At 35.4% G+C, this 16450-nt stretch overlaps 1 protein-coding gene across 1 annotated transcript in view; it reads right to left on the bottom strand.

The window, feature by feature from the left end:
* SPRED1 (sprouty related EVH1 domain containing 1) overlaps positions 1–16450 on the bottom strand; it is a 97815-nt gene that overhangs the window by 17144 nt on the left and 64221 nt on the right. Inside the window, exons 3-4 of the mRNA XM_045287992.1 lie at positions 7206–7374; positions 4550–4599 (exon numbers count right to left, since the gene is read on the bottom strand). Coding sequence (XP_045143927.1) covers positions 4550–4599; positions 7206–7374 — 219 coding nt within the window. The remainder of the gene's footprint in view (positions 1–4549; positions 4600–7205; positions 7375–16450) is intronic.

Below are 16450 nucleotides of genomic sequence, written 5' to 3'. Positions count from 1 at the left end.
TAACTAGAAAACACTGGAAAAATTATTTTAGAATAAACATAGCCTAGCATTAAAAATCAAACAACTACTAATTGGCTCATTAAAATAGAGGAAGCAAAAATCTTAAATATTCTTGTTTTATTAAATGTTAGGTTAAATAAATATTCAGATTTTAAATCAACTTTTGATAAAACCTTTCTTATCAACTATGATATATGTATTAGCAATGTACAGAAATATAAAGAAAAGCAAGACAGGATGCTAAATGGAAATGTGGTGCTATGAAATACTCCAAAGGCAGACCTCCTTGTTTAGTTCTACCCAAGAAAACCTCAAAGTGCTGAAGACAGAGTGACCCATCAGCAAGCAAGCAAATGGCTCACACTCTCATTGGCACAGACTAGGCACTTAAATATTTATTGAATGAATGAATGAATGAATACTCAAAATGGAAAGCATTTCCAATCTGATATTTATTGGATTAAAGATGTTTATGATTTAAATAAGTAAAACCATTACTTCTTGAGTTAAAAAATAATAAATGGGTTATTTTAAAAAATCGTTTTGTCATTGCACATAATGACCATTATCATATACCTAGTATAGCCACTACATTAATTCACAATCAACCTATATACAAAATAATCTCAAAGTGCTTGGATGAAACTCCTAAGGGAAATTATGGCATAACGTACTTTATTACAAGTGGTTAAAAAATTAAGATTACTTTGTGTCATCTAGTATATTAAAAAATGAACTAACCTCTAGAACAATGGCATCTTGTGAAGAAAAACATGCTATAAAGGTGGCACTAAGTTAAGCATTGGGTTGCTAACTGGAAAGTCAGAGGTTCAAAGTCACCAGTCGCTCTATGGGAGAATGATGAGACTATCAACGCTGTAAAATTTACAGCCGTGGAAATTTTACTAAGTGTCAGAATCAATGCCAACTCATAGTGACCCTATAGGACAGGAAGCTTAACTGTTTATAGGAGTAGCGAGCCCAATCTGCCTCCCTCGGAGCTGATGGTGGTTTGAACTGCTGACCTTGATGTTAACAGCCAATATGTAACCACTAGGCCAACAGGGGTCCTCCATGGGACTATGGGAAGGTAAATTTAAGAGTTTTCTTGGGCAATTATAATTTTGAGATTGATTCCTTACAAAATATTTAAAATAGGATGTTCAGAAAAAACTATCTCACATATTAGCTAACACCTCAGTAGTTTCCTCTTCTCTTGTAACTCAGGTAATTATATTAAATAATTGGGTTCAGAATTTTTTTTAAACTAGTAAAGAAGATTTCTTTACTGTGAACGTACTTCCAGCTGTAAAGGAAGTGGTAAAAATAAGATAAAATGATTCTGGGGCAGTTTACTAGGTGACTATTGTGAGAGGACTTCAGCTCATCTTGTGACACAAACGCTCTCCTGGATTCCAAAAGTGTCCACATGTCATAGCAGCTGGCATCCTTTACAGTAAGTGACCCATGAAAGAGAGGCAAACGGAAGTATCCTCAGAACCCACCACACTCCATCACATTCTCTTTAGTAAGAAATAACTCCCTAAGTACAGCGCAACCCAAAGGATAAGAATTAGACTCCACTAAAATAAACAGTATTTATAAAAAGGCATGAAAACCTGTTTCTATTGGCATGAAAACTTTTTCTTGGTTAAAAAACAAAACAAAACCAAGGGTTAAACTTAGTATAAAAATTGTCTTCAATTTCAATTATACTTAAAGCAGTGATTCTCAAAAAATCGTATCATTGTGAATGAGGGGGAGTGCGGAGTAGGCACCCAAATCCCATCTGTAGGCAACTGGACATCCCCTTACGGAAGGGTCTCGGGGAGGAGAGGAGCCAGTCAGGGTGCAGTATAGCAACAATGAAACATACAACTTTCCTGTAGTTCCTAAATGCTTCCTCCCCTCTCCGCCACTATCATGATCCCAATTCTACCTTACAAATCTGGCTAGACCAGAGGATGTACACTGGTACAGATAGGAACTGGAAACACAGAATCCAGGGCGGATGATCCCTTCAGGACCAGTGGTGTGAGTGGCGATACCGGGAGTGTAGGGGAGAGAGGGGGAACCGATTACAGGGATCTACATATAAACTCCTTCCTGGGGGGACGGGCAACAGAAAAGTGGATGATGGGAGATGTCGGTCATTGTAAGATATGACAAAATAATAATTTATAAATTATCAAGGGTTCATGAGGGAGGGGGAAGCGGGGAGGGAGTGGGAAAAAATGAGGAGCTGATATCAGGGGCTTACGTGGAGAACAGGTGTTTTGAGAATGACGACGGTAACGAATGTACAAATGTGCTTTACACAATTGATGTATGTATGGATTGTGATAAGCACTGTATGAGCCCCCAATTAAAAAAAAAAAGCAGTGGTTCTCAACCTTCCTAATGCCATGACCCTTTAATACAGTTCCTTATGTGGTGGTGACCCCCAACCATAAAAATATTTTTGTTGCTACTTCATAACTGTAATTTTGCTACTATTATGAATCGGGTGACCCCTGTGAAAGGATTGTTTAACCCCCAAAGGGGTCACGACCCACAGGTTGAGAACTGCTGACTTAAAGGAAAGCCTAATTAATACTAAGGCCTGTAATGACATTACATATTTACTATTTTGTGTGTGCATGTGTGTGAGAATAAAAACCAAGCAAGTGCTTTAGTGCCCAAGGAAGGTAAAATATAGTTTCTTTAGGTATGTACTTAATGTGTATAACCTTGTAACCTGATGGACTGAGAGCAGAGGAGATGCATTACCACCAAGAGAACGACTGCTCTAGCCTTTCTTCTACATGAACCGTTTTTACTAGCCTCTGCTCTCCCCTCTTGTACTATTTTTGTCTGACTCTGTGATAAAATTATTACTTTCCATTCATATCTTCCCTATTCTGTATATTGTACCAAAGCTCCATGTGATACCGGCAGTGAACACAATTACGAAAATGAACCATAGCTTTTACTGAATGCTACATGCAAAGTCTTGTGATATATTGGGTACCATACAAGTTTATGAAAACAGAATTTTCTATATAGAAATTAGGTAAAACTAAACAGAAGTGTATTAAATATAACTATTATGAAAGGCGCATCATATCAGTATGTGAAAATGTTATTTTTTAAAAGCATTTATTTTCACCGAAGAACAATTCAGAAAATGTTTGCCCTAATCCCAGTCCTATGTTTAGATTGACAAGAAAATAAAACAAAACCTTGGAAAACAAATAATTAAGCATCAATGAATGAAATGCATTCATATACACATATCAGAACTTGTAAAAACACGATAGGGTTGATAGTTATTAGGCTTATATGCTTGCAAAATAAGAATAGAACTGAAATGTTAAAAACTGAAAAAGTTGAAAAAATACCTAAAATAATAATGGTTATAATGGATGGCATTATGTTCATGGCTTTTCTGTAAACTTGCCTTCAAATTTTAAAAAATGAATTTATTTTCTGATAATGAAAATATTTAAATATGGGAACAAAAATATTGCTATTTCTTTAGATCACAACTACTTTTGTTAGTATGAATACCAAATGTTTAACACAAAGTATGTGTATGAATATTGAGGGGGGGAAAGAAAGCCTTAAAAGACACATAAGAATTTTTTTTAAAGATGTTCAGAACTAACAATTGTAAAGCTGCAATAAAAATTTTAACATTTTAGCTGAGTCATGAGAACAGTGCAATATACCTTTTGTTTTTATTGCTCAATATCCTGTAAGCAGGTTCATAAGCAATAAAAATTCTAGTGACTGTATGTCTAAAAGATAATTTATTAAACTATTCTAGTGCTAGTGGAGATAGTTAACTTATTAAGAGTGTTTTACAAATACGTGTGTGTGTGTGTGTGTGTGTGTGTACGTGTATACACAAGAAGCTCTAGTGAAAACTGTCCAGTAAGCAATAGGTCAGCTGTTCCAATGCATCAGCCACTTTGAGGGAGACTATTTGCTCCTGTACAGACAGACTTTCGATGAGTTGGAACCAATTGATTGCATACAACATATACACACAGATATTATATCTCTACATATAAATTTTGTACATCTCAATGTCCTTACTACAGCTTATTAGAAATGGAACCATTAGACCAACAGACATGAAAGTTTCAATTTTTAAGAGTTTTAAATATATCCTACCAAATTGTCTTCCAGAAAAACAGCACCATCTATACTTTCTTTAACAAGGGATCCGTTATCAACTAAAGATACAGCATGAAGGAGTGTAATATAGCATTTAAAAAAATGTTGGTAATGGAAAAGCATTAACCTGCAGTAATCTGTACTACTGGTTAATAGTGAGATAAAATACGGTGTATGCAACCATATGCTTATTGACCATGTGTAATTACCATCCTGTAAATAGTTTATACAGATATTCTATTTTTTTTGGAGGGTAGGGGATAGGTAGGATTGTCTTAGTGATTAACAAAATAATTTATATGCATTATTTACTTATAGGATAAAAGTTTCACCTATATTCTTCATGTGTGTTACATGGAGAAATTATTTTTCAAGACCAACTGCTTACTTGTAAGTCATCTTCAGGTCCTTCCGCTTCAGTTTGTGATACTGGGCATCCTAACAGAACAGGGAAAAGACAATTAAGCACGAACTCTTTGCCTTATTGATGACACCATTTGAATACTGGCTGCCTCAATCTCTATCTGTTGACCACTCACACTTGCCCCTATGATAAAAAAGTAGAACAAAGATTTTTCTCTGAAAATGTACCATCTCTAGCAAGCCTGCTCCAGATTTCTTAGAAATTTCTGTGAAAACTACTAGACACCACATTCTTCAGGTGTTAAGGAGATACTTCAGTTTGAAAAATGAGCAGCCATTGAGTCAAGTGACTCACAGCGACCCCCTGTGTGTTGCAGTAGAATTGTACCCTACAGGGCTTTCAATGGGTGATTTTCCCAAAGAAGATTGCTGGACCTTTCTTCCAAAGTGCTTCTGAGTGGATGCAAATCTCCAATCTTTGAGTTAGCAGCAAAGTGTGCACAACAATTAGTACCACCCAAGTACTCCAGATGCCCTCATATAATTTATTCAGTTTTTCTGATTGTTCTGATTCTGGAAACAGTATATAGAGTTTGGTTGCTTCAATGCAGAAAGCAAATGAACTTTAGTTGACTATTAATAGTTGCTGACCAATTATTAATAACTCAGCTCTGTGAAGCAATATCTCACTGTAGTTTTTCTTGGTACACAAGAGTGCTGTTTGTTTTAACACATTAATAAGGAGACTCTTGCCTTAGACAATGTGTCCTGAGTTTATGTTACCCCTAGACACAGAGAAAATATAGCATAGTTATAAGAAATTTGCCTTCTGGAAAGGTTTATTCTGATTTGCATGGACAGCTATATAAGAAAAAGTAATGGCCTATTAAAGGTTGCTTAACAGCTGATAATTTTTAAAAAATAAGGAGACGGTCACTGAGAGTTGTCAGCTGCTCTACCTGACTAGGAATGTGTAAACTTCCTCTCAGAAGTCACTTTTTACAACCCTGTAGCCAATCTATTTGGAAAAGTGGACTATTAATGGGAACTTGAGTATGTACTTAAAAGTAATTAGAAACTTCAGTGAAATATAAAATTCAGCAGGCATGAATTAATGATTTTCACTTTAAAGCTCTGGTTTTTCAAACTTAACTAAAGATTGGAATCAAATGGAGAGCTAGTAGAAAACATACAAATGATGGCTTATGATACTCAATCAAAGGTGTTAAAAAAATCTGTGTAAAATCTAAGACTTTTAAAAAATTAAGTTTCCCAAGTGATCCTAACTTGCAGCCAGGTTTGAGGATCTAAAGAATCTTAGGATCTATAATTCATTCCTCCCCACTTTTTAATGGAAATTAGCATTACCTAGCTAGGACAGTGATTCTTTATCACATTTTAATTATTTGGTGGCGCTTTTAAAATATGAGATAACTCAACTCTATTCTCTAGAGTAATGGTTCTCAACTTTCCTAATGCTGTGACCCTTTAATAGTTTCTCATGCTGTGGTGACCCCCAACCATAGAGTTGCTACTTCATAACTGTAATTTTGCTGTTATGAATCTGGTGACCCGTGTGAAAGGGTCATTCGACCCCCAGGGGTTGTGACCCACCGCTGCCCTAGAGTCTAGATTGTTAGATTCGATTGGAATTGAGTGGAAACCAGTTAGTCTATGTTTTTCTAAAGCTCTCCGGGTAATTCAAACATGTAGCCACGGTTGAGAAATATTCATCTACAGAGACTTTACAGATTTCTGTAATAAAAATTAAACAATACCCCATTCAATACTCAAATCCCAACCCTTTAAAGTTAATAAATAAAAAATTTAATCAGACTTTCATGTCCTAACAAAACACTGATAGTACTAAGCAGTTCCATGTTCTCACCCAAGGTTGCACTAATAATTATTTCATGTCAACAAATTTTTGAATTGAAATGCCATCTTCAAAATACATAAATCACAATGCAGTCTAGTACACTGTGATGCCATTATTTCATATAAAGGGTCATCAAATAGCTCGTGGAAAAATTCATTATCTTTTAATATATTTCCATGAACTTTTTGAAGCCTCCTCTGATAGAAGGTCATTTACATTATTATAGATCTTTTCCTTAGTTACACTTGAGCTGAGAAGTCATTTCTTTCCCTTAATTAGAAAAACAAATCAAATTTTAGTTATTTCTTCCTTTTGGGAAGCAGTGTTTCCAATCTTGGGTGAGAACATGCTTTATGTTTAAAACTTTTATGTTTAAAAGTTTATATATATCTGGGTATTAAAGATTCGCTCTACTAAAACGAGGGTGTGGCTGATAAAATATCACACACACACACACACACACACACACACACACGCCCCACCATGTTAGGATTTGTGAATGCTCTCTGCTCTGTCCTCCTTTCCTTGTATGATTTCATCTATCATAAAGGTGATTCGTTTCTTCAGACTTTTATTTTAATATACTTTCCTTATTCTGAAGGCTGCTATTGATGAGATTTTCGAAGGTAATACATGCATTTGGGGGCGGGAGGGGGAGGGGAGTTAACAAATACAAAAGAGGCTAAGGTGTATACTATTTTATCTTTACCCAGAGTGAGCTCATGGGTTTGAGTCAACTTTTAGGGAGATGGCCTGTACTCTGCCTAACTGATAAATTAGGGGAAAAGTCAGGAAGACTTACCTTGGGAAATATCCTCTATCGCTCTTCGAATACCTCTGTCAAAAGCTCTAGCATCAGCAGGACTTTGAAAGGTAAGGCCAAACTTTTTATCATCTATCTTCCAGTGGTGAAATGTTGGAGTGACCTTATTGTAAATGAGGTCCTTTTTAAGCATACATTCCAAAACCACCTGTCAAAAACCAAATCCAGAAATTACTATACATTTATCAAATGTATCTTATATATACACTAAAGTGAATTAGGAGCTGTTATTTTTAAATTATGGAATAGTTCCCCATATCTTTAATAAAGAAGTCTTGTTACTTAGTCTATTTCACAAGGTCATTCAATATAGAAACTAAAGACTTACAAAATTTATACAGATTAATATATATAAATATATATATATGCATCTATGTGGGAGTACAGAAAATTTTATATTCCCATTTGAAAAAATATACATATCTGGCCCTTTTGATTGCCTACTACATTTACAAAAGAATATATCAAGAATTACATGTGGAAGAATGGAAGAAGCATGGTAAAAAAAATTAACTTTTAAAGGCCACTTTCCTGAACTCTTAAAAAGACCCATTAACATTTTGTTTGAGGATTTAATGATTATAGAACCCAAATAGTCGATTTGTCATTTTCTCAATATATGAATGCTGGTGGTTACTTAGCCTTCAAAAATGTCTTAGTTTTCTACATAGCTAAAATAGGAATAGTGATATTAAATATCTTATAATTTTAATGGAATCACTGAACACTGATGTAAAGAACATCACATATTATGTGGTAAAATATACTTTTGTTTCCTTTTCTCTGGTTTTTATTTTTAAATAACTTTAAATTTATACCAAATTTGCAATCGTAATATAGAAAATTCCTGTGTAACCCATTAGTTAGATTAGCCATATTTATTATTAACATTCTCTGTGTATTAACATTTTATTTATTAAAAACCACTTGAAAGAAATTTACAAGTACTGTCTACTGTCCTTGCGGCAGTTATATAATCTCCTGTCAACTTGAAAAGGGGTGGAGCCTAGCCTGTCAATCAGGTCATAGCCAATGAGGTCTCTGTGTGGGCATGGCCTTTTCCTGAGGATTCTGGGAACGCCTGTCTTCCTCCCTGGAGGCGGACACACATTCCCAGAAAGACATTCCTGATGACAAGAGACATGGAGCAACACTGATGCAACCAGAGCCCTGGAGCTGGCAGTGTGAGATACTTCCACCGCCACTGGATCCACAAGACTTTCTATCCACTGGCCTGTAATCTTCCAGCATTTGGCATCATTGCATGTGTTGCATGAGTCTGAAAAGGACATTAGAGACTGGTATCGGACATATAGGCTAATATCAGACTTATGGACTTGATTTGGACTGGGCTGTTTTCTTAATATTCAACTGCGCTTGTATATAAATTTGTTTCTCTAGTCTACCCAGACTATCACAGTCCTTTAATATTAAAACACAAAAAAACTTCCAATTTAAGATGCAATCTAAGATTGTGCATTATTTATTTATAGTATCTCTTGACGGAGCCAAGGTGGTGCATTACTTAAAGTGCTCAGCTTTACCAGAATGATCAGCGGTTTGAACCCACATACTGTAGGAGAAAGATGTGACAGTCGGCTTCCGTAAAGATTTACAGCCCTGCATATTTTTTGGTAGCAGTTCTGCTCTGTCCTGTAGGGACGTTATGAGTCAGAATCACCTTGACGGCAACAGGTTTATTTTGATTTGGTTTTGGTGGTACAATGGTTAAATTACTAACCAAAGGGGTGGAGGTTCAAACTCACTCAGTCATTTAAAAGACACATAAATATTTTGAGTTGATGCTCCACACCAGTGGCACTAAAACATGGGAGATCTGGTCCCCACAAAAGACTGCAGTCTAGAAAGCCATAAGGGCAATGTTCCAGTTACATGACATTACTATGAGCTGAACTCAACTCAACAGTACATCACAACCTCTCTCTAGTCTTTCTGAATTTGGAGTACTTCCTTAGTTTGCTTTTTATTTTTTATGATGCCCAGAAGTATAATTTTAACAATCAGATTAATGAAAAACTAAAATTACACAACAATTTGTATAGAAATTATTAAAAGGGAATCTATTTGGTGTGTTAGCTTGCATCTAAAACACAATAAAACATCTGTATTATCTAGATACTAAAATCAGAGTTCATTGAGATTTGATTTTTTTTATTGGGGGAAAAAACTTTGGTCATAAGAAAATTAAAGATATAAACAAAGCAAATCATACTTTAGGGAAAGGCTAGTATAGTAGCAGCTATTATAGATTTAGGAATTAGTGTGATGAAAAGGGCTGGATAGTCTATTAACGTAATCACATACCCTATTTATAGCTAATTTTTACATTGTGCCTCCTAGAATATTCTGAACCACTCAACAATCATGTAATTCTCACAGTCCCATGCTCAAAGCATAACAATTTGTCACCAGTCACATAATATACGAGTAGTTCTTTTGCCCTGAAGTAGCACTTCAAAAAAAAAAAAAAAAAAGGTACTCTCATCAGATTACAGAGGGCTTGATTAACTAATAGGGATAACAAGTATCTGCTGTAAATTAAAAAATGAATGGGGTTGAAAATTGCATTAAAAAAGGAGACAGAAGAATGTTTCAAGATTATTATTCATCTTATGATAAATAACTCTGTATCCCTAAAAATCACAGTTTTAAGGGCTGAAAAGATTCTGATAAATTGTGTTTTCTGTTGCTGCCTTTCCACTGCTGTTCCTAAATTATATCAGCATAAAATGTCTTTATGTTAGCACATTGTGTTACTATGTGTTTCACTCGATGAGTTCTGTATTTTCATTGTAATAATCATAGGAATAGAGGAAGCAGATCTCAGGGTGTACCACAGTCATGATTGCTGAAATCAGCAATCTATAGAAAATGGCAGTTGTAAACGTAATGCCAAAAAATTACAATCAACCAAGCTAACCAATATTACCATGTGAATTGTTTACAGAAAAAAATTAGACAAAAGGATACATTGTTTCTGTTCAATAGAGAGTTATATCTATTACTGAACAATCTAGTAGCGTAAATGGCTCCTTATATGCTTAAAGTGGTTATATCAATCTTCCTTATAAGAGTTGCCTTATAAGAGAAGATATAGTATAAAAGGAAATGATTAATTCTGAATTCTGGTAAGATTTCTAAGTCAATTGCCAGAAGCTATTAAAACATGATCTTAAAACTACTTAGTCTCCTCTTGTTAAACTTGAATAACATAATTAACTAATCCTAATTAATAGCTGAATAAACTTCTTTCTGGAGGTAAGTAATTGTGGAACTATGTACATCTCATCAGAGCCTCATAGTAACCCCGAGGGACATTCATAAACGACAAAGTGTATCAGTAATCTCACTTATATATCTAGGTAAAAGAAAAGAGCTCTTATTAAGTTAAATAGGCAGAGTTTAAATGATTACTGTATAGGGAATTTTAAATGTTGAGACAAACTCACCAATGTTATCTACAAAAACTTGGTAACCAAAAATGATGGTGGCAACAAATGTACAAATGTGCTTTACACAATGGATGACGGCTGGATAGATTATGACGAGTTGTATGAGCCCTCAATAAAATGATTAAAAAACAAACAAACAAAAACTTGGTAACCAAAGTATACAACATCAGTAAATGCTTAATTAATCCATTTACAATGTGGCCGACTAATAAAGGACAATTAAGTTAAAGAGTTACTCTTTATAGTCAGCTATAACCTTTGAAACTTTTGACCAACTACAAGTGTACTGGGATTAGAAAAGAAACATTACTTATTCTGAACTGAAAAATAATTCTAACACTAGCAATAAACTACCACAAATTCAAAAGCAGTTAAACATTGATGCAACCTGAATCTTCCAAAATTAAGACATTTACATACAAGCAGAGCTGACCAAATTTGGGGTGAATACAATTGTTATCAATAAGACTAGTTAGAACCCACTGAAATAAGCTGACTACAATAAAGGAGGACAGATAAAATTATGCAGAAGTTATCAGTAGGACAGCCTTGCATTCCATGACAGATATAAGCAAGTTTGTTACAACTCTAAATTCTTGTCTAACTAAATAAATACTTTGGAACCACTAATATTTTAATAAGATATACTTCTGATCCCTCGAGGCCTCTTCACCCCCCACTATCATGACCCCAGTGCCGCTTCCCAATCTAAACTAGACGAGAGAATGTATATAGATATAAGCAAGAGATAAAACTCACAATACATGGAGCCCAGTAACAGGTATGGGAATAGAGATACCAAAAGTGTAGGGGGAAGCGGGGAAAAGGTGGGGAGGGAGTGGGGCACCAATCGCAATGAATGGCACATAACCATATATCCCCAGTCAGGGGGAAGAACAACAGAATCCAGAGGCGAAGGGAGACAGCAGTTGGTGTGAGATTTAAAAATAATTAACAATCTACAATCCAGGGGCCACAAGGGTTGGGGGTGCGGGGAAGGAGGGAGGGAAAAAAAGAGGAGCGGATCCCAAAGGCTCAATGGAAAGTAAATGTCTAGAAAAGAACGATAGAATACATGTACTAATATGTCAGATACAATTAATGCATGGATTGTTAACAAGAGTAGTAAGAGCCCCCAATAAAATGATTCAACACCCCCCCCACTGAAGAAAAGGTAAGTTTATCAATCTGGTGATGATCAAAAGAATAAATCCCCATGCTAATATCTGTTAAATAAATGTTAAATAATGGAATATATATTGCTAAACAGGAGAACTTTGGACCTTAAGAAAGATAAAACTGATCTTAGAAAAAATGCATTACATAAAATTATTAAAATCTGATAAAAATCAAGGGAGAGAGATGAGGTTTCTCTACTGTGCCAAGCCTATGAAAAAGAGGTGAAACGTAGTGAGAAGATTTTCACATTATAAACACTCTCTAACTCCTGTGAGATGATCAAGAGTACCCCAATACCAAAATAAATTGAGCCATGAAAATGACACATTTTCCAACCAAGATGCAAGCTAGTACTATTATTTAAACAGTCAATTAAGCATGTGGGCTTTGCAGCCAAGACTGGCTGGGTTTCCCATTCAATTTCTATCATTGCTACCCAGCTGACATCTGAGAGTTAAATGACTTAAAACACGCAGAATACTCGAACTAGGGGTAACACATCGTAAGCCTTCAATATACTTATTACCAGCCATGCTGGTGTTAGTCATTAAATAATATCACTGCCCCATAGTAGATTAGTTGCTGTGAGAGCCTGGGAGATCAAGATTTATAAAGGGAGATTCTCCCACCAAAATATGTGAATTAGAGTTTGAATGATAAATTAAAAATTGCTCAGGAACACAAAGAGTTTATGTGAATAGGTTTTGAAAAACTTAAATGAATAGATTTTAAAATCAATGACAGCCTTTCTCCCCACTTCTCCACTGTTTTTCCTTCTCCTAAATGAAATTTCAGAATAAATATTAACGGGAAATTTTTAAAAAGGAGAGTGAAGTGTATTTATAATAAATAACAAAGCTTCCTAAGATATCTTGGGAAATACAGAGCAAAACTTCCACCATAAAATTCCTACTGTATTGTTTGCCAAGACGTTTGTTGTAGGATTGCCCTAAAAGGTTTCCAAGACGATATATAATCTTTGTGGAAGCTGACTGCCCTGTCCTTCTCCACACTGGTGAGTTTGAACTGTAAACCTTTTGGTTAGCAGCCTGGTTCTTACCCATTGAGCCACCCAGGGTCCTTTAAAAGGACCAGTGCACAGAATTAGAGTTTAAGTACTCTCAAACCCAACAGTTTAAAAAGCAAGCAAGCACCTGAGAAAAATCACAGCTGGCAAATAGGCACATTGCAAACCAAACAGCAACTCTAATGCCATGGAGCCAACGGTGACTCATAACGACCCTGTAGGAAGTAAGGGTTCCGAAGCTGTAAGGTGTTGGTTCCAGGATCAGATAGCCCCACTTTCCCCAGTCAGCAGCAGTCCACTCCAGGTGTTAAATATCACTAATCGCTAGGGAAACAGAAATTAAACCCACACTAAGCTATCATTATACATCTAGCAGGATGGCTTAAAGAACAACGATTACACAAAATGTTCAGAAACTATATTATCACTGGCAATTGTACATTAGGAATATAATATAGTAAAGCTACTATAGAAAAAGTTTGGTAGTTTCTTATAAAATGCAATATGCAAGCTGCCTTATGACTCAGGAAAACTATTCACAGAAAAACTTGTACTTTAAAGTTCAAAACAGCATTATTAACTTCACACAAAAACTGGAAATAGCCTAGATGTCCCTCATTCAGTAAATGGTTACTTTAGCACAGGGGTCCTCAAACTATAGCCCGCAGGCCACAAGCGGCCCACCGAGGACATTTATCCAGCCCGCCAGGTGTTTTTGCCCCGCTTGTTTTTTACTTCAAAATAATACATGTGCAGTGTGCATAGGGATTTGTTTATAGTGTTTTTAAAAACTAGTCTGGCCCTCCAACGGGTCTGAGGGACAGTGAACTGGCCCCGTTTAAGAAGTTTGAAGACCCCCGCTTTAGCACATAGTCTACAAAACTACTTAAAAATTAAAAGGAATAAATTATTGACATACTCAATGACTTTGATAAATACCTGGATAAGTAAGCCACATAACAAAAGGTAAACTGAAAAAGTTACACACTTTTATGGCTCCTTTTATGTTAACTTTTTTTAAACAACAAAATTGTAGAAATTGAGACCAGGTTAGTGATGGCTGGGTAGGAGGAAGGTAGGTGTAGAGAGATTGCTGTGAGGACAGAACTTGTCTGTGGTAGTAAATACCTACACATTTGATATAACTGCATAGCCATACATGCATGCCCAAATCTACACGAAGTGCACTGTATCAATGTGAATGTTCTGATTGTGGTCTGATTTATCATTTTGCAAGATGTTACCATCTGGGGAAACTGGATACAAGGTACAAAGGATTCCTCTGTATTTCTCACATCTTTATTGAATAATCTACAATGATCTCAATAATAAAACAACTGTGGAACACTTGCAGGCACAAAATTCATGAAAATTTCTGAGGTGGAGGGAAGAAAGAACACAAGAACACTTGCTTATCGTAATAACAGCCAACATCATACTTCTCTGTAAAACATTAGAAATTCCATTAATTTCAGAGAGAAGGTAAAGACACCCTGGATTGCCAATTTTACCTAACATTACTTAGAAAGCTCTAGCCAATCAATATAAACACACATACACACACACACACACACACACACACGCGCGCGCGCAGTCATAAGAAACATTAATGAGGGGAAACTTGTACCAAATATCAAACTCTCTTTATGAAGCTACCTGTCTGGTTCAAAATGGTCAATACCTAGCTCATTAATGCCAAGGATACTGATCATCGAGCATTTCATTTTGGACACCATCCAATGTTCCTCGATTCACATTTTGTACATTCCATGTTCCAATTATTAATGGATGTTTGCAGCAGTTTCTTCTCATTTTGGTTTTACCTATTTTGAATTAAATGATTACATGCTATGCTATGTACTATGCTAGAAATAACAAACTGAAGATGTGTGATGTTACATTAATGTCCTTAAGCCTAGTAGGAAGAGCATTTAACTTGATTTATTATTATTTGAATTTATATACCAACCACTAATGCCAAACATCAAGAAATTCAAGTTTTACCAACCTCTACAGTTTGAAATTGAAAAAAAAAATGCACTCAAGATTTATTGATAATTACTGGTGATTAGAGTCCATGCTGGATACAAAGGACTGGTAGTTCAAAAATATAGCCTTAGGAGAAAAAGAATGTTTGGAAACTGATTGTGGTAGCAATTGTACAATGTTATTTGATGTGACTGAAGTATGGCATGATATATGTATTAAATCTCAATAAATAATAATAATAATCTATTTATAGCCTTAGGGATAGAAATGACACCAGATATTGCACAATACAATTTTGCAAGAGCAACAATGTATTTGTTGCAAATACCCTTTCAATAATATAAATTGCAACTATACATATGGGGCTCACCAGATGTACTACACAGGAATCAAACTGAATCCACAAATATCAAACTGATTACATCTTTGGAGAGAGAAAATGAAGCTCTGTGTTCTCAATCACAACAAGGTCAACTGCAGGACAGACGGCCAATTACTCATAGGTAAGTTCAAGTTGAGGGTGAAGGAAACTGAAAGAAGTTACAAGATCATGTTTAGAAACCATCTCAAAAATAGATTTGACACAATGAATACTAATAAGTGAAGCACACCAGACAACTTGTGGGATGTTAGCTTGGAAAGCAAACTTTATTTAAAACAACAAACAAACAAACAAACAAACAAACAGGAGGGAAAAAAAGGTCCAAAAGGGCCATCAGAAGACTCTGAAACTTGCTCTTGAATGTAGAGTAACTGAAGTGATCAGAGTAAAAGGGTTCAACTGATGATATTCCGGGGAAGTTTGATTATTATTATTATTATAAATTATTATAATGAATAATTATTCATTATAACAAATTATTATAATGAAATACACATGACCTAGAGTTCGAAAACCAAAAGAGAAGAGTATGATTGGCATTTCTCAACTTGAAGGAAAGAAAGAATGCAACCCTCAAATGACAATACTGACGACCTCTATGAACAATATATTGAACTATGCAAGAAGCAAAAAAAAAGGTAGAAGGAAAACATAGTCACTGTACAGAAAACATTGGCGAACACACAGCTGCTCTGGGAGCTAGTATATGACAAAGAAACAAGGCTCCGGGAATGGACAGAACACCAAGGAAGTGTTTCAACAAACGGATGCAGCTGAAATGTCCAGTCGTCTATGCCAAGAAAATTTGGAAGACAGCTACATAGCCAATTGACTAAAAGAAATTCATATTTGTGCCCATTCAAGGAAAGGTGACACAGCAGAATACAGACATATTGGACACCATTAATAGTACACACAAATAAAAATTTGAAGCAAATTTAAAAATAGCTGCAACTATATAGTGACAGATAACTGACAGAACTTCAAGCCAGATTTGGGAAAGGATGTGAAACAAGGTATATCATTGTTGATGTTAGATGGATCTTGGCTGAAAGATGTTTTTCTGTTCTTTTATTGATTAGGGAAAGGTATTTCACTATATGTATCATAACAAACTTTGGACCACATTGAGAAGAATGGGAATTCCAAAACACTTTACAGTGTTTTGTACATG

The sequence above is a fragment of the Echinops telfairi genome, unplaced genomic scaffold (assembly GCF_000313985.2).
Source record: "Echinops telfairi isolate 266 unplaced genomic scaffold, ASM31398v2 ScPeMD7_18;HRSCAF=68, whole genome shotgun sequence".
Taxonomy (NCBI): domain Eukaryota; kingdom Metazoa; phylum Chordata; class Mammalia; order Afrosoricida; family Tenrecidae; genus Echinops; species Echinops telfairi.
Note: the sequence above shows the minus strand (reverse complement) of the source record. Positions and strands in the feature narration are given on the sequence as shown.